Here is a 23,038-nt window from a genome sequence, read left to right as displayed (position 1 = left end):
CTTGAGTCCAAAAAAACAGCCTATACATTTCTTAGTAGATGGTACAGAGCCCCATCCTGTCTGGTCGCCCAGATATCTCCAGTGGCCGATGTTCACTGCTGGAGGGGGTGCAACCAGTGGGGCACACTTCTTCACCTATGGTGGACATGTCCCATGATTATGGCCTTTTGGGAGGCAATCACCGCATGGATCCAGAAAACGACCCTCTGTCCCATAGGGTTCCCTCCCTTACATTTCCTTTTCCATGGGGCCCCTTCATCGGCTAAAATATATAAGAAGAGTGTCACTCCACACTTACTAAACACCGCCAAATCCCTGATCCCCAGATTCTGGAAACAATCAGTGTGTCCTACGTGCTGACGTTGGTGTGGGGATGGGTGGAGAACTTAAAGAGGAACTGCAGTCTGCTCACATAATTTGTAATAAAAATATCTTTACCATTCTGAAGCTTCCCTCCAACCACTTTGCATATTTTTTTATATATACTGTAATTCTGTACTTGCTAAATATGCTGCAGAAATCTCCCTCCACTAAGTCTGGCTGCAGCCATTTTAACTGTGGGCAGCTGAAGCTGCTGCCTGTTCACTTCCTGGATTTATACAGACACACAGGGGCATACCTCAAGCTCTGCAGCCCTGCAGCTCCCATTGGCCCTCTTATGATTAATCCCCCCCCCCCTACTTCCTGGCAAACTCTCAGGAGAGTGGGAGAGAGAGAGAGCTGTACATGATGTCAAAAGCCTAGGCTATTGACCAGATAAGAAAAAGGAAGTGGGCTGTATAAGGTATTTACTGGCAGAACAAAAATGTTTTACTATCCAAAGTTAAAACAACAAGGGCATGAATAAAATGACTGAAGAGCCGCTTTAAGTGCCTTTACTGTATTATATACCTGCCCTTTGCATGCAATTGCAGTATACATTATGCATTTGGTGGAGTTATTATAGTTAAGTAAATAAGATGTGGAGTTTGTTTATACTTATTTGTGATTTTTGTTGCATATACAAATTCTTTGTATTTTTTGTAAACTTAATAAACATTCATTATATAAAAAATAAATATATATATATATATATATATATATATATATATCTGTTTTAAAATTCAGCTTGAAATGCATCAAATAACATTGGCTACCACCTGCTAAATGTAATTGTTACCAAAGTAAAAAACTGTTTCTCTCACCCTACCTCTTTCTATCTCCTAGTTTCATAGTCTGTATGTGCTTTGGATTCATCAGATTTTCAGTGACCTATGTCCATGTCTTGGCAATAATTTATTTAATCAAAGGGAATATTTCAGTCTAACTTTTTCATAAAAACTTGAATCACTTACTTATTTTTAAAATAAATGACCATTGAAAAAAAATTCCCTGAGGGAGCACAGTAAAAACATGTAGAATACTTTAAAGCTGAATATGAATCTAAGACATATCTTTTATTCTTTAATCCTCTTTATTCTCTTTCCTTTCAGAATTATCTGGCAAGAAATTTCTACAATCTACGATTCCTTGCTCTGTTTGTTGCATTTGCCATTAACTTCATTTTATTGTTCTACAAGGTAATGCCTTTGATATGACATACAGTATCTGTGCTGTAGAGTGATCTTCAGTGAACGCACTTTAAGGACAGAATCTTTTTCTCATATTTCTTATTCTATTGTCCTCTAGTGAGAAAAGACTTTTATAAAGGCATACATCTCAGTGTCTCTTCTCAAGACGAGCTTTCATCGTCAGTATCACACTGAAGCTCAGTTGTGCTTTATTCTTTCTCAGTCAGCCCATACACTGCTCATTATGTCGCTTTGCTGCCAATCCATGTGCTAGAAAGGTTAAACAGAGAAAAAATAACTTTTTTGTAGTTCCAAAATACTGAAGCTTGTACTGTCCTTGGACTGATATATCAGGAAATAAATGATATGAAGTATGAATAAGGAAAAAAGTTAATAGAAGTAATAAAGCTAGTCAGGATGCTGATAATGGTAAATAATATCATTGCTACATTAACCTTGACATACAGTAGCCACATGTGATAAATTTAAAGCAGTATACTGTTCAAGCACTTAAAAAACCTATTAGGTAGTGCTCAAATACTACTTGCTATCATTAGATATTCCTCTGTATTGTTAGGTAACGGAGGAACCAGCCAGTGATGACACAGATAATGAACCAAATCTCTGGAACACATATCAGGAAGAAGAGGAGGAAGCAGAGGAGGGAGCCGTTTACTTTGTTCTACAGGAATCCACTGGCTACATGGCTCCAACATTGCGAATCCTGGCTGTTATTCACACCATAATTTCTTTCCTCTGTGTTATTGGATATTACTGTCTTAAGGTAATACTTAAAAGATGTTGTGAGGCTCTAACTGACATATTGCATCAGATGAATTTATATTTATCACTGACAAAAACAACATTTTACAGATATACCTGGCTAGTTTCTAATCTTAAACATTATGGAAAAAATATTTATTACTAACCTTATACTAACGTAAGCATGGACATACTTTACAAGCCTGATACCTCAAAACTCTGATGATAGGACAAATACAATTTCTTACATAATCAGCATAAAAACATTCTATGAAAACTTTACACACACTGTAAGATATCACTCAGTGTAATCACAGAGGTCTAAAGTCAGACTAAGGTTGATCCTCAGTAGACATGTGCGTTCGTTTTCGTCCGAATGCATTTTTGTCCAAATTTCAGGTATTTAAAGTGCAGAATCCGAAAAACAAAAGATCCGAAAAACAAATGCTTTTAGTTTTTGTTGTGACAACAGTTCGATATAGATAGGAGATTCGACATGACACTGACAATAACAATCTGTGTCTATCGAACCTGTGGTCGAATGTGCCTAACCTAACCTTAACTCTATTAGTCCAGGATTATTGTACATAGAGAGAAAAGATTTGACATAGAGAGAAAAGATTTGACATAGAGAGAAAATATTCGACATAGAGAGAAAAGATCGCTGCTGGAATTGGGTGGGGAAAGTAAAATAAAAATAACGATGATGTTGAATGTTATTGGCTGATTGTAACCAAAGAGGAGGAGCAGTAAAAAAGATAGAACTAAGTACACACGTACAGCCAACTTAGTTTCACTTACGATTGCTAGCAGAGAGAGACACACAAACTGAATAATTTCAGAAGACAGTCAATCTTAGCTGTTCCGTTTGTCAGAGAACCTGAATTATTTAGCAATTAAGCATAAGCACAGCAGCAGAACAATAGTTAAGCAAGCTACAGTTCAACTTAACTTTTTCATAATAATCTGCTGCTATTGTGTTATAAACTTGATAGTGATACTAGTGTTGCTAGAGTTGTGATAGCCTCAGAGGCTGCCCATGTTGTGGGGGGGGTTATTATTAGGGTATATAGAATCTATATAGAATCTCTATCTTGTTACCTGTCTGATCGGCGATCACTATCACCAGTCCATTTCCTGTTTGAACTATATACATTCAACATGAACGACAAAGATTCGACAATGCAGCGATAAACATACAAACGTTGAATCTTTGGCTTATGGTGTCTATCAAAAGTTCTAAGAAGATTCGACGGAGCAGCTAAACTATATGGAGTCATAAAGTTTAGCTGCTCCATCGAATCTTCTTTGAACATTCGACAGACACCATAAGTCTTCAATGACAGATTCAACCTTAATTAATTTGGATTTTCGGACGAATGCAATTTTTAACGAAAAACAAGATAAATAGAAACTAATTTCTGGAGTAACTAAATAAATGTATTTTTTGGACGAAAATGAAATTCCGAAATGAAATATTTCAGTGTGCACATGTCTTATCTTCAGCAGAGTTTACATGGGACTGTACAACCCCACAAACAGCCAACCTGATTTCACCCCACCCCACCATCACCATCTGATCAAACATGATGGTAAAGAAAATCATAAAACTGGAGTGTGGAAAATTATGGCCGCTTCCCTTTATTTGGGTTTTAAAACAAATATGATAACCTTTAACCTTCAATGTACCATACCATTAAACACACAGACCAATATCACCATTAAAACTTTAACTAAACCATCTGCTCAGTCTTTCAGGACTCGAGCACCAAGTAACTGTACCAACCACCTGGTACCACTTTAAACACTGTCCACCCACACCTGTGGGGCAACATTACACCGCTAAGTCTTTTAGGACCCAAGTAACCGTACCAACTGACAGGAAATACCATAAACTGTGTTCGACCACACATGTTGGGCGACATTACCCCAATAAAGTTAGGGCCGCAACAAAGGGGGGGGGAGGAGGGGAGATGACAGTTTGATTGAAGATCACCTATAAAGGAAAACACTTTGTCCCCATTGGTTGCTTGATTGGCTTTCAAAATTTGTTTCCAAGCATTTTTTTTAAACTGGCAAGGATCAAATTAGTGTATAACTTCTGGCAATAGCTGTCTTCTGTGCCTTATCAGTGGCCAGAATGTGAGGTGGAGAGGAGAGAGCTGTGAACCATGGAAGACCATACAGAAAGAAAAGGAGGGGTTGGCTGTAGGGGGTGACAAGTCCCATGGGGACATTTGGTTAGCCCTGTGTCTCTAGCAGCTTTCTGTATTGCAACAAAGCAGAATAACAAGCTAAAATGCAATAAAGTACAGAAGAGAGAGCAGCATCACCTGTTTCAAGGTAGTAAGACTAAACATAACATTTTATATGTGGATACTGCTGGAAATTGTTAGCACACCTCACTGAGCTAAAGTCTAAAACATATCAAAAGCTAAAACCTTTTTTTTGGGATGGAGTATAGAACGGTTAGAGCTTGTGTCATGTTTTTTTTTTTTTGCGACGTGTCAGTTTCCAGAGATTTCCTTTTATTTCCTATATGGTAGACATGTTAAAATGAGTAAAATCTTCCCATTGTTGTCATGCTTTAGAAGTATCTCAGTAGAAGATTTCCTCTCTATTCCTGTTCTCGTGACAAAGATTTTGGATTTTCCCTCACTTTCATGGTTAGTAAAAATAGTCACCAGGACAACTGGAGAAGGTGAACCTCCCCAGGGGTGACACAAACAACAATAAAAAAAAAATCGAATCCCTTACCACTCTATACAAAACGAACCAAAATGTTCAGAAGTTTACAGTTTACAGAAGTGAAAGGTTACTAGCTTAAGTAAAGACTAAGAGCCACTTTTAGGTAATATTTTGAAGACCCCTCATGTGTATATATATATATATATATATATATATATATATATATATATATATATATACACACACTATATTACCAAAAGTATTGGGACATTTAACTGCCTTTACACGAAAATTAACTTTAATGGCATCCCGGTCTTTGTTCGTAGAGTTCAATATTGAGTTGGCCCACCCCTTGTAGCTATAACAGCTTCTACTTTTCTGGGAAGGCTGTCCACAGGGTTTAGGAGTGTGTTATGGGAATTTTTGACCATTCTTCCAGAAGAGCATTTGTGAGGTCAGGCACTGATGTTGGCGAGAAGGCCTGGCTCACAGTCTCTGCTCTAATTCATCCCAAAGGTGTTCTGTTGGGTTGAGTTCAGGACTTGAGTGAAGGCCAGTCAAGTTTCTCCACCCCAAACTCGCTTATCTATGACTTTATGGACCTTGTTTGTGCACAACCCCCTGAAAAACAACCCCACACCATAATCCCCCCACCACCAAATGATTTGGATCAGTGCACAAAGTAAGATCTATAAAGACATTAATGAGCGAGTTTTGGGTGGAGGAACTCAACTGGATAGAACACCTTTGGGGTGAATTAGAGCGGAGACTGCGAACCAGGCCTTCTCACCAACATTAAGAAAAATATAAATAGTCATTAAACTTATTTCACCATCACTATTTTTACATGATATTACAATAAAGAGCAAGAGAGACAATAGTAATGAAGTAAAGACTTATAACCTGATTCTGAAAGAGGATGTGAAATGATAATAGAAATAACTAGATAGAGATTGCATTTCTCCATGTCCCAAGCATGTTTCTCTGGTCCTCTATCGCTCTGAGTGACGGTTAAAGTGGTTGTAAACCCTTACAACACACTTTGACCTACAGGTAAGCCTAGATTAAGGCTTACATGTAGGTCCAAGAAATATCTCCTAAACCTACACGGTTTAGGAGATATTTGCCGAAAGACAGGCACTGCTGTCTACGGCTCATGCGCCATAGACAGCGGCGCGCAGGCGCACTGAACGCGGCATCGTCAACGACGAAAATGCCGCGCGTGTTGGCTCCCGTGCGCATGTGCGGGAGTGACGTCATCGCGGCTTCACCGAATGACAGCGGCGGAGCAGCGAGACCCCACCGAGAAGATGGATGCACCAGACTACAGGTGACAGCAGTGGCATCGCTGGCTCCTGTGTCAGGTAAGTGACACATAATGGACTACTATGCGATGCATAGTAGTCCATTATGCTTTGCCTTTGCAGGGAATGAAAGAGGAAGTAAACCCATCAGGATTTACTTCCTCTTTAAGAAAGAGCTCATCCAACCTCTATGAATAAATCCAGTGAGGGTGAAATGTGTCTGAGGTGCTTGGCCTAGAGTGAGAACTGTGTCAAACTTGGTTGCTTTGATTATGTCTAATGGGGTGGCTTTTATGGAGTTTGGTTTTGTTCTTTATCTTAAGAATAACCAGATACTTAACCATTTGCCGCCCGCCCTATAGGCAATTGACGGTGGCAAAGTGGTTTCATAATCCTGATCGGACGTCATATGACGTGATCAGGATTATGAGCCGCTGCGCGCCCCAACGGCGATCGTTGTTGCGGGGTGTCAGTCTGACACCCGGCAACTACGATTTCGGTAAAGAGTCTCCGACGGAGACTCTTTACCACGTGATCAGCCGTGTCCAATCACGGCTGATCACAGTGTAAATGGGAAGAGCCGGTGATCGGCTCTTCCTCACTCGCGTCTGTCAGACGCGAGTAGAGGAGAGCCGATCGGCTGCTCCTCTGACAGGGGGGGTCTGTGCTGATCGATTATCAGCACAGCCCCCCCCCGAGGATGCCCACACTTGACCACCAGGGACACCACCAGACCACAGGGAAAAGGTAATCCTCCCTAGACCACCAGGGATGCCAGTCAGCACAATGGATGCCAATCAGTGCCCATAATGGATGCCAATCAGTGCCCACAATGGGCATCACTGATTGGCATGCATTATTGTTTGGCACTGATTGGCATCCATTAGTACAGTATAACACCAATGCCACCTATGAGTGCCCACCTGTGCCGCCTATGAGTGCCCACCTGTGCCGCCTATGAGTGCCCACCTGTGCCGCCTATCAGTGCCCACCCATGCCCATCTGTGCCGCCTATCCATGCCCATCTGTGCCGCCTATCCATGCCCATCTGTGCCGCCCATCCATGCCAATCCGTGCCAGCTATCAGTGCCAATTTGTGCCACCTATCAGTGTCCATCCGTGTCGCCCATCCGTGTCGCCCATCCGTGTCGCCCATCAGTGCCGCCTATCAGTGCCGCCTATCAGTGCCACATATCAGTGTCCATCAATGCCACCTCATCAGTGCCACTTCATTGGTGCCACATCATTGGTGCCCATCAGTGCCGCCTTATCAGTGCCCATCAGTTTAGCCCCATCAGTGCCCATCAGTGAAGGAGAAAACGTACTTATTTACAAAGTTTTGAAACTGAAACAAAAAAAAAACATTTTTTTTTTCAAAATTTTCGGTATTTTTTTATTTGTAGCGCAAAAAATAAAAACCGTAGAGGTGATCAAATACCACCAAAAGAAAGCTCTATTTGTGGGAAAAAAAATGATAAAAATTTCATTTGGGTACAGTGTAGCATGACCGCACAATTGTCATTCAAAGTGCGACAGCGCTGAAAGCTCAAAATTGGTCTGGGCAGGAAGGTGTTTAAGTGCCCTGTACTGAAGTGGTTAATAACACATTTCTTTCCATTATCTTCCAAAAGGTTCCTCTGGTGGTATTTAAACGTGAGAAGGAAATAGCTCGCAATGTGGAGTTTGACGGCCTATACATCACAGAGCAGCCCTCAGACGATGACATTAAGGGGCAATGGGATCGCCTTGTCATCAATACTCCGTAAGATGCTCTAATATTATGATATACATATGGCATTATTATGATTTTATAGTAAATATGCTTAATTTCTGCTATGCAGTAAATAATCTTTTTTTTTCCCCACAAATTAGTTTAAGAGGTTGTAATTCTTAAATTTAGTTTTTTTCATAGTTAGTTTATAAATAACTTACCTTCTCTGTGCAATGGTTTTACACAGAGTGGCCCTGAACCTCATCTTCTGGGGTCCCCCCACTGGCAATACTTTGCTGCTCCTTGTCTGCGTAGAAGGCCAATAGCTCCTGCTGCTGCCTCTCTGTCCGGTGAATGCAGAGAGAGAGAGAGGGCAGGGCCGCTACAGATGAGCACAGTGCTGCATAAAGTGATGGAGAGGCATACAAATACTGGGACATTTTTTAGCTTAATGCAGAGAATACATTAAGGTAAAGAATATATAACTTTTACCACCACTTGAATTAGTATTAATGGTCTTTTGAATCAATCACAACTTCTATATACAGTTAGCTGCTCTTAAATTATGATTCCGTTCATTAGGATTTGAGGAAGGACTTGAATGTAAAATAAATAAATAACTAAATTAGACAATTCTGTTAAATGGCCTGTTAAATGGTTATTATGAACATAAATAGTATAACAGTGCAGCGCAATTCAAAAAGCATACACAAAAAGTTTATAAGAAATCAATAGAGAGTCCTCTATACATATAAGGGAATCCTAGTAGGTGCATGTGACAACAGCACAAATCATATTGCGTATGATGGAAAACAGAAGATCAGAAGATCCGGTGATAGTGATCCCTCTATCACAGGTAAAGATGGCCTCTCACTTCATGTAATCGACCTGAAATTATTATTCCGTCTCAGTTAATGGTTCCCCTTGGTATTTAATGAGGTTTTCTTCATGTGATATGAACGGTGATTCGGCCGCTGTATCCGGGAACCTGATTTGCTGATTGACGGTTTCTATGACAATATATAAAAAACGCGGGCCGTCTGTGTGTATCCTGCCCTACGCTGAGGAAGTCCCGCCTACGGACGTAACACATACGGGGGTCAGGTGCCACACATGACGTCACCCGCCATTTTGTTAATTTGTTATTATTACATGTGAATGCGCCAGCACTCGGATCTGAGTGTGGCTAAATGTGAGTATATCTCCTTGCTTTTTATTTATTAAAAGTTTTAATACAGAGAACATTAGATCCCTTTTCCTCTCTTTTATTTCTGCGGGGGATTTATTAATATTGAGTGTGGATCTGAGGACGGTGACTGGAGAGGGTGTATAATACCTGGTGATCTGCTTACTGCTGTGTGACCTGTTTCAGGTCGATTACATGAGGTGAGAGGCCATCTTTACCTGTGGTGGAGGGATCACTATCACCGGATCTTCTGATCTTCTGTTTTTCACCGCATGTAATATGATTTGTGCTGTTGTTACATGCACCTACTAGTATTCTCTTATATGTATAGAGGACTCTCTATTTATTTCTTATGAACTTTTTATGAATGCTTTTTGAATTGTGCTGCACTTTTATACTATTTATGTTCATCTTCGGTATTATTTGAATTGACCTGGAGTGCTAGCTTGCAGCTGGTTTATATTTTTTTGATTTTTATGTGTCAGTGCTGAATATCCTTCCAATATTCCAAATGGTTATTATGTACACATTTCAAATACTCATAGAATAAGAGTACTTTAATACTAGGGCATTAACTAATATGGTGCTTATCGGCACCCTTGCAGTTCATTGAGAACTACAAGCCATCTGCAGTGGTGGCAGACGGGACTTGTTAGTTCATTCATAAGAATACCTTTTAGGAAAAACATTTTGAGGTGGTTTCACCTGTGGCTTGTTTGGCATTTGGCAAATGTATTGCACAATGATCGCTTCAAAGGCCAAAATTATTAAACTGAGGTTGAATACATTTATTAGAAAGGAGAAATTGAGAAATGGAGTAATAGCTCAATTAAAGCCTAAGTACATTGCATTTAATTAAAGTTGTCTCTCCACTTCACCGATGAAGAATCTACAGTCCTGCAATCTTCCTTCCTGTTATTTCCAGATGAGATGACAGATACGCTGAAGCTGCTAATGTCAATTTCCAGCCAGTCCTACTGTCGCACCTCCTCTTGCTGACATCATTATACCTGCACTGTAATCATTGAAGGGTCAGCAGTCCTCTTATCAAAATGGGCCAAGGCCAATGATAGGAGTGTTCATCCATGTTTCAAGTCTGGAAAGTATTACTAGCAGCTAGCTTATCCCATTGCTGCTATAAATTCGTAATGGGGAAAGGAGGGTGTGAAGTTTATTACTTTTTTTTAAATGTGGCTGCAGTTTTAAACCCTTTAAAACGCAAAATAAAACAAAACCAAGATATTTTCTTAGAAAACCTAATTTGCTTTATGTAATTCTACTTATTGCCTAACAATTTTTTTGTTACTGGGTTATTTATTGTACTAACCCCCACCCACACTTTGATTACTGACATACTGCAGTTGTTTCGGTCCATTGCTGCTAAGTAATATTTTATTCATCTGTTGTACTCACTGTATTCATTTTTGTACATATTCATTCTTTATTCATTTAAGTGCTTTTCTACTTACCTTAGGCAATTGAGAGCTTGGGCTATACCATATAATTCTTTTAAGGCATGGGGAAAAAATTATGTAATTTTGCAATATCTTGCATCATGTATGTTTTAAAGGAAACCTGTACTTAGGAAATATGGAGACTGCCATTGCTGTCCCCCGCCTTCTGAAATGACCAGTTCCCCCATCCAATGGTTTCTGCAATTTCTCGGCCCCTGATCTGAAATAAGTGCATAGAGGATGAGGGATTACTTCACTTTGACGTTCCAAATATACATGCTTATTCCTGTTCAGTGTCTCAGAAAAAGATAAGATCCTGATAGGTGGAGAGAGCAAATTGAGCAAAGACATGAGCTTATGACTCTGCTGTTGATCCTTCACTATCCTTTGCAGAGGGGGGTAGAGGAATGACACTACTGTATTACTGTATAACAGAAAATGGTGTAAAGTGACACCAATGTAAGGGACAGTACAACTTTCACTGTCTGTGTACACTACAACTTTCTCTGGCCATTATTACTATTTGTTTCATATGATGATTATTACTGAAAATTATTTTGTCTTACAGTGAGCTGCTGTGGGTGTCAAATGCAATAAGAATGACCGATTCTTTATTAATATATTGATTATTACATTTTTACAACTCAACTGAGCTAGTGTGTTTTAGAGATAATAATTTAGCAAAGGTTTCCTGAAACATGAAAGTTATTTTAAGGGTTTCACTGTGTTAAAAAGAGAAATTCTGTGTTATGTTAATTCACATGATTTCATTTATACGTCAGATTTTGTTGTCCTCAGCACCTGAAAGTTTTACCACAAATAAAAAATTACCTACAACCAGCAAGTGGCAAGATGAAAAGGCTTGTGGAGCAATATCTTAAGGGCTAAGTTCACCTTTATTGAAAAAAAATAAATGCAGTTTTTGCAGGTAAAAAATGTGCGTATAATATTTTTTTTCTCAGGAGCCTACAGAGCATTGCATAGGTCAATGATGGCAAACCTTGGCACCCCAGATGTTTTTCAACTACATTTCCCATGATGCTCGGCTATACTGCAGAGTGTATGAGCATCATGGGAAATGTAGTTCCAAAACATCTGGGGTGCCAAGGTTCGCCATCACGGGCATAGGTGATCAGTGGCTCACGGGTGCAATGTCAGGCTCCTGCAGACACTGTCTACAGGTTTCTTAGCCATACCTTCTTATGGACTTTCACTTAGAAAGCTGTAAGAAGTGTCAATGAACTATTGGGGCGCTCATCAGCGCCCTCGCAGTTCATTGAGAACTACAAGCCATCTGCAGCAGTGACTCCTTTGAATGGCATTTTCAAAGGGTAGAGGGTAGTGTTAGATGCAATCAGATTTATATGGACTGGACTAACAAATTAAAGCCAAACTCCTGCTAATATTTTTTTTTGGGATAAAGGTTTTACATAAATAAAGCAAATCTTCACCTTCCAAAACTTTATCCCTCTGCTCCATCCCTCCTCCAGTCCTCTACATACTTTTTGTTTCTTTATTTACTTTTTTTCTAAAAAGATTGCCCAGCCCCTCCCCCTTTTGCCTTTCATTTAAAAAAGGAGAAGGGGCAGCCCTATCGGCATTTCATGGGTAGGTGCACCAAGTGAACCCAGAACAGCTGCCAGGCTATTTATGACATCACATCAAAACATGTTGGTGCGAGACCGAGTGATATCAGAAGAGAAAACGATCTCAGCTGGTGTGAAGGTGAAAATCCACTTTAATATAAGATGGCCATTGTAAGCATCCCTGTCAGTGTCAAATGGTTTGTCTCAACCCTCTAACTGCTACTTTTGCTGGACAGTTTTTATACCTCTCAACAGTCCCGGATTGGGCAGGACTTTGCCGCATTCACAGCTCTGTCCCGCTGCCCTGCCATACAGGGGCTTTGTCTCGCATAATTTTGTTCATTGCATGTTAAGTTCTGGCTTAATAGGACCCGCAGCAGTGTGAACATCCAGTACAGCCAGGGATTGGTGGACAAACCGGCTGGATGTGCACTGTGCAGTCAGGAAGAGAGACTTCAGTTATCAAATCGACAGTGTGATGTCGGGTATGGGCAGAACTGCTACCCAGACCCACCCCTCTGTCAAACAATTAGTGCATAACCAAATAGCCAACATTCAAACATTACTGGCTTGGACAAAGATGCAAAGTGTCGGGATCAGTTGTCTGTTCCCCTCCCCAGATTTTTTTCTGCAGAGGGGGGGGTGCAATAGTGAGATGTGGATGGATGACTGCACTCTGTACCTGCTGCCCTTGAACCCTGTGCATAACATACTCTAGACCCTGCACTCTACCTAACACACTATACGTCTGTACTCCTGAACCCTGCACTCTGTACATTGCACACTCTATAACCCTGCACTCTGTATGTAGTGCACTCCTGAATCCTGCACTCTGTACATAGCACACTCCTGTATCCTGCACTATGTACATACAAAAAGGGGGAGGGGTATGCCTATATATCAAGAATAATGTACAAGTGAATGTGAGAGATGACATCATTAAAGGAGCTAGGGAAGAGGTGGAATCCTTATGGGTAGAGCTCCAAGGGGACGAAGCTAAGGGGAAAATAATACTGGGGGTATCAAATATATGGCAACGAAAAATTTCTAAAACATTAGCAGCTCTAGTGCAAAAAAAGCAAATATTAAAAAATATCAATGAAATTGCTTAATACACACTAGTACACACGGCCGGACTTTTCGAGGGACTAGGTCCGACGGTCTTTCTGACGGACTTTTGGTGGAGTTCCGGCGGACTTTCCGAATGAACGGACTTGGCCACACACAATCACACCAAAGTCCGACGGATTCGAACGTGATGACGTACGACTGGACTAGAATAAGGAAGTTCATAGCCAGTAGCCAATAGATGCCCTAGCGTCGTTTTTTGTCCGTCGGACTAGCATACACACAAATGGATTTCTAGGTCCAGCGGAGTTCCAGTGGAAAAATTTAAAACATGTTCTATTTCTAAAGTCCGCCGGATTTTTGGCAAGCAAAGGTCCGATGGAGCCCACACAAGATCGAATTGTCCGACGGACTCGTTCCGTCGGACCTTTGCTGTCAAAAAGTCCGGTCGTGTGTACGCGGCATAAGAGTTCACTTAAACAAAGTATCAAATGGTGATCCACTCAGTGAAAGTCCATTAAGAAAAGGCAGGTGAGTATAAACTAGATGATCCTGGAAAAAAAATATTAGCAGCGATCCCAAGTCTCCATCACCACACCACTTGTGCCACAGCCCTGTAGGTAATCAACTTACCAGACCCTGCTGATTAACACGCTTATCAATCAAAGGGATAATCGCTGTTCACTGGACACTTTTCATCTGTATTTTGCACATTGCAAGCAATAGATAAAAAAATTCCACATAGCGTAATCCAGTACAACAATTACTTATTAATTTAAAATTATCTCACAAAAAAAACACTCACAATGTTTGCATAGTATAAGAGCAGATAACATCAATACTATGTTAGTCATGCATTCACCTCTAACCTCTCACCGCTCCCGTGGTGTTCCCGGGAAGGACAGACGAGGATAAGCTGACTCTGTAGACAGCTACATAGCAACGCGCTGACGCGTTTCTGTCATCACTTTTGTTAGAGGGCGCCCTCTGGTCTCGCTGGTCTAGTTTTAAAAACGATTAGATAAGCACCTGAACGACCACAACACACAGGGATATACAATGTAATACTGACATATAATCACACACATAGGTTGGACTTGATGGACTTGTGTCTTTTTTCAACCTCTCCTACTATGTAACTATGTAACCCTGCACTCTGTACATAGCGCACTCTTGAACTCTGCACTCTGTACATAGTGCAGACCTGAACACTGCACTCTGTACGTAATGCATTTCTGAATCCTTCCACACTTTGTGAAATGCACAGTTTATGCAAAACCATTTGTATTGGAAACTTTTTATTCTTTTTTTTAAAATGATTGTGCTGGGGTTTGTATGTGTCTGTGAGACTCTTTCTTGTGGCACAGCAATCAAAGCATATTTTATAGGTGCAAGCAAGCCTGGGTTTTGTTTAACCACGTCCATTAAGCCCCTCCCACTGTTAGGCGTTTGACCACATCCACTTTTGTCTCAGTGCATGTAGAGCACCATCGGTTGCTTCCTCCCTCAAGTGTCCCTCATTCTGAAGTTCAAAAATTAGGAGGTATGAGTTTTCTCTGTCAAAGTAAGTTTAAAAATAACAGACTTACTGGCAGGATCATCAGATGAAAGTGAAAAAGCCCCCCCACCAAAAAAAAATATAGTAGGTGGGTGAAGGGTGTGTGCTAATAAGGTCAGCTGGTAGACTCCTTCCTGTGTCTTACTGGTTTCTCCATCCCAATTCTACATACCAGCAAGTGATGAAGCTTTCTAAGAAATACAGCAAGGGCTAAGGTAAGGCCTTGTTTTCAAAATCAAAGAAAGCTTTTATTTTTCTGCATCTGATGTACATTGAAGTGGATGTAAACCCTCTCCTATACCCAGTGAAGTGAACAGCCTCAGATGATACACAGGGATGAAACCAATCTCTCTACATACATTTTACATCTATATCTGCTATCTTTAGCTTGCTATATTCTTTAGAATTCTTACATGGTGTTAGAATTTTTACTTCCTCATTCAGCACTGGGAGTGTATTCTTGGCATACACTGTGTGACAGCTGATTGGAAGAGAGGTATACACCCCTACTCCACATAGGCAGAGAAACAAAGATACTTTCAGAGCTGTGCTGTGACAAGACAAGCTCTCTACTAATCTATTTATAAGCACCCATCCCAACACAAATTTCAGGCTGGTATTATCTCCTGTCTCTGAGAACTTGTCAGAAGTTATCATGCTGATAAAAGAGGAATGAAACAGCAGAAAGACACGAGACTTAGGGCTTTGGAGAGAAATAAGAAAATACTATAGTTATATGTGCTTAGGTCAAATTTAATGAATCGAGAAAAAAAAGGTGAACTTAGCCTCAATGTATTTTGAGGATTAAGTTAAAAACCTTTGAGTGCCTATTTCTCCCCCTCCCCCTAAGTATTTTCTCCCCCTCCCATATTGATCCAGCCCTGTCTGTCTGCTGGTCTTCCCTCTTCTCTCTGCTTTCCCATGGGCTTGGCTGAGAGCAGTATGAGCCATTTGCTCCTGCCACTGTCAGTCAAATCCAGTGAGCAAAGAACAGGAGGCAGGGTAAGGCAGGCAGGGCGAGCTGCGCTGTGTGTGTCATTAGAAGAACACAGCCTGGCTCAGGAGCAAGCCCACATGTGTGTCCCCATAGGAAGTGGCTTCCTATGGTGACACACATAGAAGATGAGGAGCCAAGAGCGCTAACAGGAGACCCCAAAAGGGGAGATTTGAGCTTCTCTGTGTGATGCTATTGCACAGAGCAGATCAGTTGTTTTTTGTTTATAGCGCAAAAAAAAAACGCAGGCGTGATCAATTACTACCAAAAGAAAGCTCTATTTGTGGAAAAAAAGGAAATAAATTGTATTTGGGTACAGCATTGCATTACTGCGCAATAGTCAGTTAAAGTAGTGCAGTGCCGTAAAATGGCCTGGTGTCACGTACCTTACAGCGGAGTCAGACTGCTGAGGGTGGCCTCTCGCGCGGTTCCGGTCACCACGCCCCTGGAGATGGGAACAGGGAGCGTGAGGACACGAAAGGGTGCAGGTGCCTGCAGATGGAAGTAGAAGGCCTTGGAGATGCTGGGTCCTCACGGTAGAAGAGGTGTAGACTGGTTACGTAGGCAGGCACCGGAAGATCAGCAGGTGTGCAGGGAGCAATACGTGTCTGGAACAGGCAGGATCGGCAACTGGCAGGCAATGCGGTACAATAACAAGAGACAGGTGCGTAATCAGGAACAAGCAAGGGGTCTGGTAACGTGCGAGCAAACAAGGTACCGAATCAGGAGACAAGCCAAAGTCGAAAGTCCAAGCCGGGGTCAGAGGTAGTCCAGGAGATAGCAACACGGGGAATCCAAGAGTGGGTATCAGGAACGGGTCACAGGAACAAGATCATGGGAGCAAGGTCACAGGAGCGAGGTCTCAGGAGCAAGGTCACAGGAGCAACGATCAGGTCTTACAGGAACAGCTGAAGACGATCCAGCACTGGTGTCAGGCCAGGACCCTGTTTATATAGAGGGAAGTGAGCCAGGATTGGTGGAAGTGGCCGTCCGTGCGTGAAGACGTACATCCGTTCAGTTTGCGCGGGTGTTTTCGCGTGTTCGGATTGGCGTACATCCACGTGTTCGGTTTAGCATACGTCCGTTCGTTCTGGAACTCGTACGCCTCTGACGGGGACACCGCGCATAGCGCCTGGAACGAACGGGAACTGCTGCTATACGGGGACGGGCATACGTACGGTGAGTTCCCTGACAGTGCCCCCCCCTTAAGGGCAGCCTCCGGGTGCCCCTTTGAACCGACCTTTGAGAGCGATGAAAAGCCCGTATAAGCCTCTGGGCATGAAGATTTGCTTCGGGTTCCCAGGAATTTTCTTCGGGGCCAAAGCCTTTCCACTTAATCAAGTATTGGTTTTGTCCTTGGCGCTTCCTGTAATCCAAAATGGATTCGATCTCAAACTCCTCCTCCCCATCTATCAATATAGCTTCTGGAGAGCATAACTCCCGATCTGGAAAGGAATTGGGTACATCAGGTTTAAGTAGAGAAGTGTGAAATACAGGATGGATTTTAAATGAGCCGAGAAGTTCAAGTTCATAGGCTACCAAATTAATTTTCTTCTTAATTGGAAAAGGCCCCAAATATCTGGGTCCCAATTTTTTAGAGGGACACACCAGTTTCAGGTTTGCGGTTGACAGCCATACACGATCACCGATTTTTAAATCCAATTCTCCCCTTCTCTTCCTGTCAAAAATTTTTTTATCGTCCTCCTGAGCCTTAGAAAGGGTTTCTTTAAGTACCTGATTGTTGATAACAAAGAAATTCAGCCTATCCTGGACAGCTGGTATAGGAGAATCCGGTAAGGACGTTGGCAAGAAGGAAGGATGAAAACCATAGTTAGAATAAAATGGTGACTGGTTTGTGGCAGAATGAGTAGAGTTATTAAATGCAAATTCTGCTAAGGGTAGTAACGAAGCCCAATCCTCCTGAGAAAAAGAAGTGAAACAACGTAAATATTGTTCCAAGGTTTGATTAGTGCGTTCGGTCTGCCCGTTTGTTTGGGGATGGTAAGCTGAAGAGAAATTTAACTTGATACCCAGAGTTTCACACAATGATTTCCAAAATTTTGACGTGAATTGGACTCCACGATCAGAGACAATATCACCGGGAATTCCATGGAGTCTGACAATTTCTCTAATGAATACTCTGGCTGTCTCGGTTGCAGATGGAGTTCCCTTCATGGGAATAAAGTGTGCCATTTTGGAAAAGCGATCCACCACCACGAAGATAGAGGAAAATCCTTCAGAGGGGGGAAGCTCAACAATAAAGTCCATTGCGATCTTATCCCATGGTCTTTCAGGGATAGGTAATGGCCTCAATAATCCCCAGGCTTTATTTTTGCTGTTTTTATTCCGGAGGCAGGTTGAACAAGAGCTAACATAGTTCCTGCAGTCTTTCGCGAGGTTTGGCCACCAGAAATGCCTTTGAACTAAATTTGTCGTCTTGTGACCCCCGAAGTGACCCGCCAGGGGATAGTCATGACAAACCTTGAGAACGGAGGTGCGAAGGTTTTGAGGGATGAATAATTTGCTTCCTCGCCAGAAAAGACCGTCTTTTTCTTGGAGGTTCATACCTGGAGGAACTGATGCACCTCGAGACGACTGCCGAACCTGTGATAGAAAACTGGTTTGTGTTAATAGGGAGTTTCCAGCTTGCAAAATAGTGTCTGGAGGGGATGAGGCTTCAGTTTCAGAGAACATGCGGGATAATGCGTCGGGTTTACTATTCTTGGATCCTGGTCTGTAGGTTATGTGAAAATTAAAACGGGAGAAGAAAAGAGCCCATCTTGCCTGCCGGGGCCTGAGACGCTTAGCTGTTCTGAGATATTCCAAATTGTTATGATCTGTAAAAATCAATACTGGATGTGTTGCCCCCTCAAGAAGGTACCGCCATTCTTCTAAAGCCAGTTTGATTGCTAGAAGTTCCCGATCTCCCACATCGTAGTTCCTTTCTGATGTATTTAGTTTTTTGGAAAAGAACGCTACAGGATGCATTAATGATTTAGGCCCTTGGCGTTGGGACAGAATGGCACCTACAGCGCTCTCCGAAGCGTCCACTTCCAGAGTGTAAGGTAGAGCAGAATCAGGGTGTTTGAGTATGGGGGCCGATGTGAATAATCCTTTTAGTTTATCGAACGCAGCTTGGGCCTCGATAGACCATCGAAAACAGTTTTGTTTGCTGGTGAGTTGCGTGATGGGGGCTATAACACTGGAAACGTTTTTGATAAACTTCCTGTAAAAATTAGAGAATCCAATGAAGCGCTGTACCCCTTTTTTATCAGTTGGAGGTGGCCAGGATAAAATGGCTGAAACCTTTTGAGGATCCATCTCTATTCCCTCTGTTGATATTACCAGACCCAGGAAGTGAATGGTCTGCCGTTCAAATTCACACTTCTCGGCCTTGGCATAGAGCCCATGTTGCCTTAATCTCAGGAGAACTTGTTTCACATGGTCACGATGGGTTTCTAGAGAGTCTGAAAATACCAAAATATCATCCAAATAAACAATTACAAATAAATCCAAAAAGTCCCTGAAAATGTCATTAACAAAATGTTGAAAAGTGGCTGGGGCGTTGCAGAGTCCAAATGGCATGACCAGATACTCAAAGTGGCCAAAACGTGTCCGAAAAGCCGTTTTCCATTCGTCCCCCTTACGGATTCTGATTAGGTTATAGGCCCCTCGTAAATCCAACTTTGTAAATATTTTGGCTGATCGAAGTCTCTGGAATAATTCTGGAATTAATGGAAGGGGGTAGCGATTTTTAATCGTCACTTTATTTAAATCCCTGTAATCCACACATGGGCGGAGCGAATGGTCCTTTTTTTCAACGAAAAATATTCCAGCACCGGCTGGAGAAGATGAATGTCGGATAAATCCTTTCTTGAGGTTCTCATCGATGTATTCTTTGAGGACCAGGAGTTCAGGTTCCGATAGAGGGAATATCCTCCCGAATGGAATTTCGACTCCAGGCAATAACTCGATTGGGCAATCGTAGACCCGATGAGGAGGTAGTGTGTCTGCCTTTCTTTTGTCAAACACGTCCAGGAATTTGTGGTATGTGGTTGGGACCAACTCCTGGAGCTCAGATGTAGGACCCGAACAGGCAATGACCGGAACCAGGTGGTTTGAGGTCCTGACACAATTTTGGAGGCAATAAGTGGACCGAAACATTACCTCACCGGTTATCCAGTTTATTTGGGGATTATGGGCTTGTAACCATGGCATTCCCAAAATGATTGGGAAGAGTGGTGAAGAAATGACATCCAAGCAGATTAATTCTTGGTGACCGGATAGAATGTTGGCGAGCAGTGGTTGAGTCTCATGGGTAATGGGACCTGATCTGATGTTGGATCCATCTGCTAACCGTATAGAAAGTTGGCGTTGCTTGAGTGCCAATGGAATGTTGTGTTGCAGAACGAGAGTATGGTCAATGAAGCAACTACAGGCGCCCGAATCAATTATAGCTTGGACCTGGAGTGTTCCTCCTGGAAGCTGTAAGGAAAAGGGAACAGCTATATGAATTGATTTCGTCAGAGGTAATGCATTGGATACAAGAGGTGAGTCTTTGAACTTATTAATTTTATTTGGGCATGTATTCGCATAGTGACCAGCTTCCCCACAGTAGAGGCAAAGGTTGTTCTGGCGCCGGCGTAGCTTCTCCTCAGAAGACAATGGTGAGCGAAGTAATCCTAGTTGCATTGGCTCTGGAGCTTCGGAGGTGGGAGCAGGTGTGGAGGTAGGAGGATAATTAGGAACCTTGGGTAACATCCAAGTGGGGCGAAACTGACCAACTCTTTCAGCTCTCCGTTCCCTAAGACGGCGGTCAATTTGGATTGATACCTGTATGAGGTCCTCCAAAGAACTGGGAACTTCGATGCGGGCTAATTCGTCCTTTAATGGTTCGGACAGTCCAATGCGGAATTGGTAACGTAGGGCGGCGTCGTTCCATTGAGTGTCAGAACTCCACCGCCTAAAGTCCGTTACGTAATCCTCTACAGGTCTGCGACCCTGTCGCAGAGCATGGAGACTGGCCTCAGCAGTGGTGGCACGCTGAGGATCGTCGTATAATTTAGCCATCTCATTCAGAAAAGAGTCCGTAGTGTCAAGTAGAGGGCTGGCCTGTTCCAAGAGGCGATGGGCCCAGGTCTGAGGTTCCCCCAGAAGCAAGGAGACGATGAACCCAACTTTTGTGCTTTCCAAGGAGAAGGTGCGAGGCTGTAACAGGAAGTATAATTGGCATGCATTACGAAAAGCACGGAATTTGCTGCGATCTCCGGAAAACCGCTCTGGGGTAGGAACTCGAGGCTCCGGGGATGGCACCACTATTGCAGGCATGGATGCTGGAGTTGCCGGACCGGCGGACCGAGATGCTGTAGCCCCTTGGGAGGCAGTAGTGTTTGGAGTTAATGACTCCACCCTCTGCTCGAGTTGATGGTAACCGTCTTGCAGGCCTTGAACTGCTTGGGTAAGGGCAGAGATCTGTTGGCACAAAGTTTCCAGAGGTGAGGCCCCCCTGTCTGACTCCATGTTTGGCTGGATCGTACTGTCACGTACCTTACAGCGGAGTCAGACTGCTGAGGGTGGCCTCTCGCACGGTTCCGGTCACCACGCCCCTGGAGATGGGAACAGGGAGCGTGAGGACACGAAAGGGTGCAGGTGCCTGCAGATGGAAGTAAAAGGCCTTGGAGATGCTGGGTCCTCACGGTAGAAGAGGTGTAGACTGGTTACATAGGTAGGCACCGGAAGATCAGCAGGTGTGCAGGGAGCACTACGTGTCTGGAACAGGCAGGATCGGCAACTGGCAGGCAATGCGGTACAATAACAAGAGACAGGTGCGTAATCAGGAACAAGCAAGGGGTCTGGTAACGTGCGAGCAAACGAGGTACCGAATCAGGAGACAAGCCAAAGTCGAAAGTCCAAGCCGGGGTCAGAGGTAGTCCAGGAGATAGCAACACGGGGAATCCAAGAGTGGGTATCAGGAATGGGTCACAGGAACAAGATCACGGGAGCAAGGTCACAGGAGCGAGGTCTCAGGAGCAAGGTCACAGGAGCAACGATCAGGTCTTACAGGAACAGCTGAAGACGATCCAGCACTGGTGTCAGGCCAGGACCCTGTTTATATAGAGGGAAGTGAGCCAGGATTGGTGGAAGTGGCCGTCCGTGCGTGAAGACGTACATCCGTTCAGTTTGCGCGGGTGTTTTCGCGTGTTCGGATTGGCGTACATCCACGTGTTCGGTTTAGCATACGTCCGTTCGTTCTGGAACTCGTACGCCTCTGACGGGGACACCGCGCATAGCGCCTGGAACGAACGGGAACTGCTGCTATACGGGGACGGGCATACGTACGGTGAGTTCCCTGACACCTGGTCATGAAGGGGGTAACATATGAAGTGGTTAAACAGTAACTGTTGGGGCAGGTAAGGCAGTGAATTGAAACAGTGGAAGAATAACACATTATATCCATATTACATGACAGAAGAAATAGGAGCATGAAAATAAAGAAGTGAAATTAGCATCTCATTTGAAACGACCCACCTAGAACAGCAGAAGTTTATTGTGTCCCTCATTTTTATCAACGTTGCTTCACCAATTTAGTATGTTTAGTTTACCAAGGTATAGCATTTAGTGGTCCTTCTCAATAGTAAAGGAAAAGAGACAGACAAAGGGTTTCAGAAAGTCAGGAAAATACAAGAGTTCCACATTGCAATTATTTCTGTGTTTGTGTAAATGTCAATAATTACAATTGGAAAGTGAGAAAAAAGAGTATACAAAATGTGATACCAAGTAATGGCAATAAGGTAGCAATAGCAAAGGCTAATGCAAGCATGGACCTTAAAGCAATAATTGACACAGAAGTTTTGTACCAGGGTATTTACATTGCAGTCACCTAATCTGCTAACCTCTTTGCCAGCAATAAGTCAGGTTTTAGTTTCTAGTAAATTAAGCCCCTGGGCTTAACTTGGCTCATGCAGGTAACTGAGTATGTACAATGGATGTATCTCCACCCCGCTCACCAGGCTAAAGACCTTTACCTTGGTAATAAAGCAGTCTATACCCAGCATGGTCATTACAATTCCAAGGAGATTAGCTTGTAAAATTGGTAGCTGTACACTATTTGGACCATGCCTGCCAACTAGCCGCAATTAAATATTATAAGTACACAGTTCGCACCCCCCACCCAATA

At 42.8% G+C, this 23,038-nt stretch overlaps 1 protein-coding gene across 8 annotated transcripts in view; it reads left to right on the top strand.

Annotated features, from left to right (window-relative positions):
* Positions 1-23,038, top strand: part of RYR3 (ryanodine receptor 3) — a 1,008,486-nt gene that overhangs the window by 931,631 nt on the left and 53,817 nt on the right. For all 8 annotated transcript variants that reach the window (XM_077464742.1, XM_077464741.1, XM_077464740.1 and 5 more), the window contains 3 exons: positions 1,473-1,559; positions 2,128-2,334; positions 7,936-8,066. In XM_077464742.1, coding sequence (XP_077320868.1) covers positions 1,473-1,559; positions 2,128-2,334; positions 7,936-8,066 — 425 coding nt within the window. The remainder of the gene's footprint in view (positions 1-1,472; positions 1,560-2,127; positions 2,335-7,935; positions 8,067-23,038) is intronic.

Source organism: Lithobates pipiens, unplaced genomic scaffold (assembly GCF_037356315.1).
Source record: "Lithobates pipiens isolate NorthernLeopardFrog02 unplaced genomic scaffold, aLitPip1_a1.2 Scaffold_30, whole genome shotgun sequence".
NCBI classification, from domain to species: Eukaryota; Metazoa; Chordata; class Amphibia; order Anura; family Ranidae; genus Lithobates; species Lithobates pipiens.
This window is presented reverse-complemented; position numbering and strand designations above follow the sequence as displayed.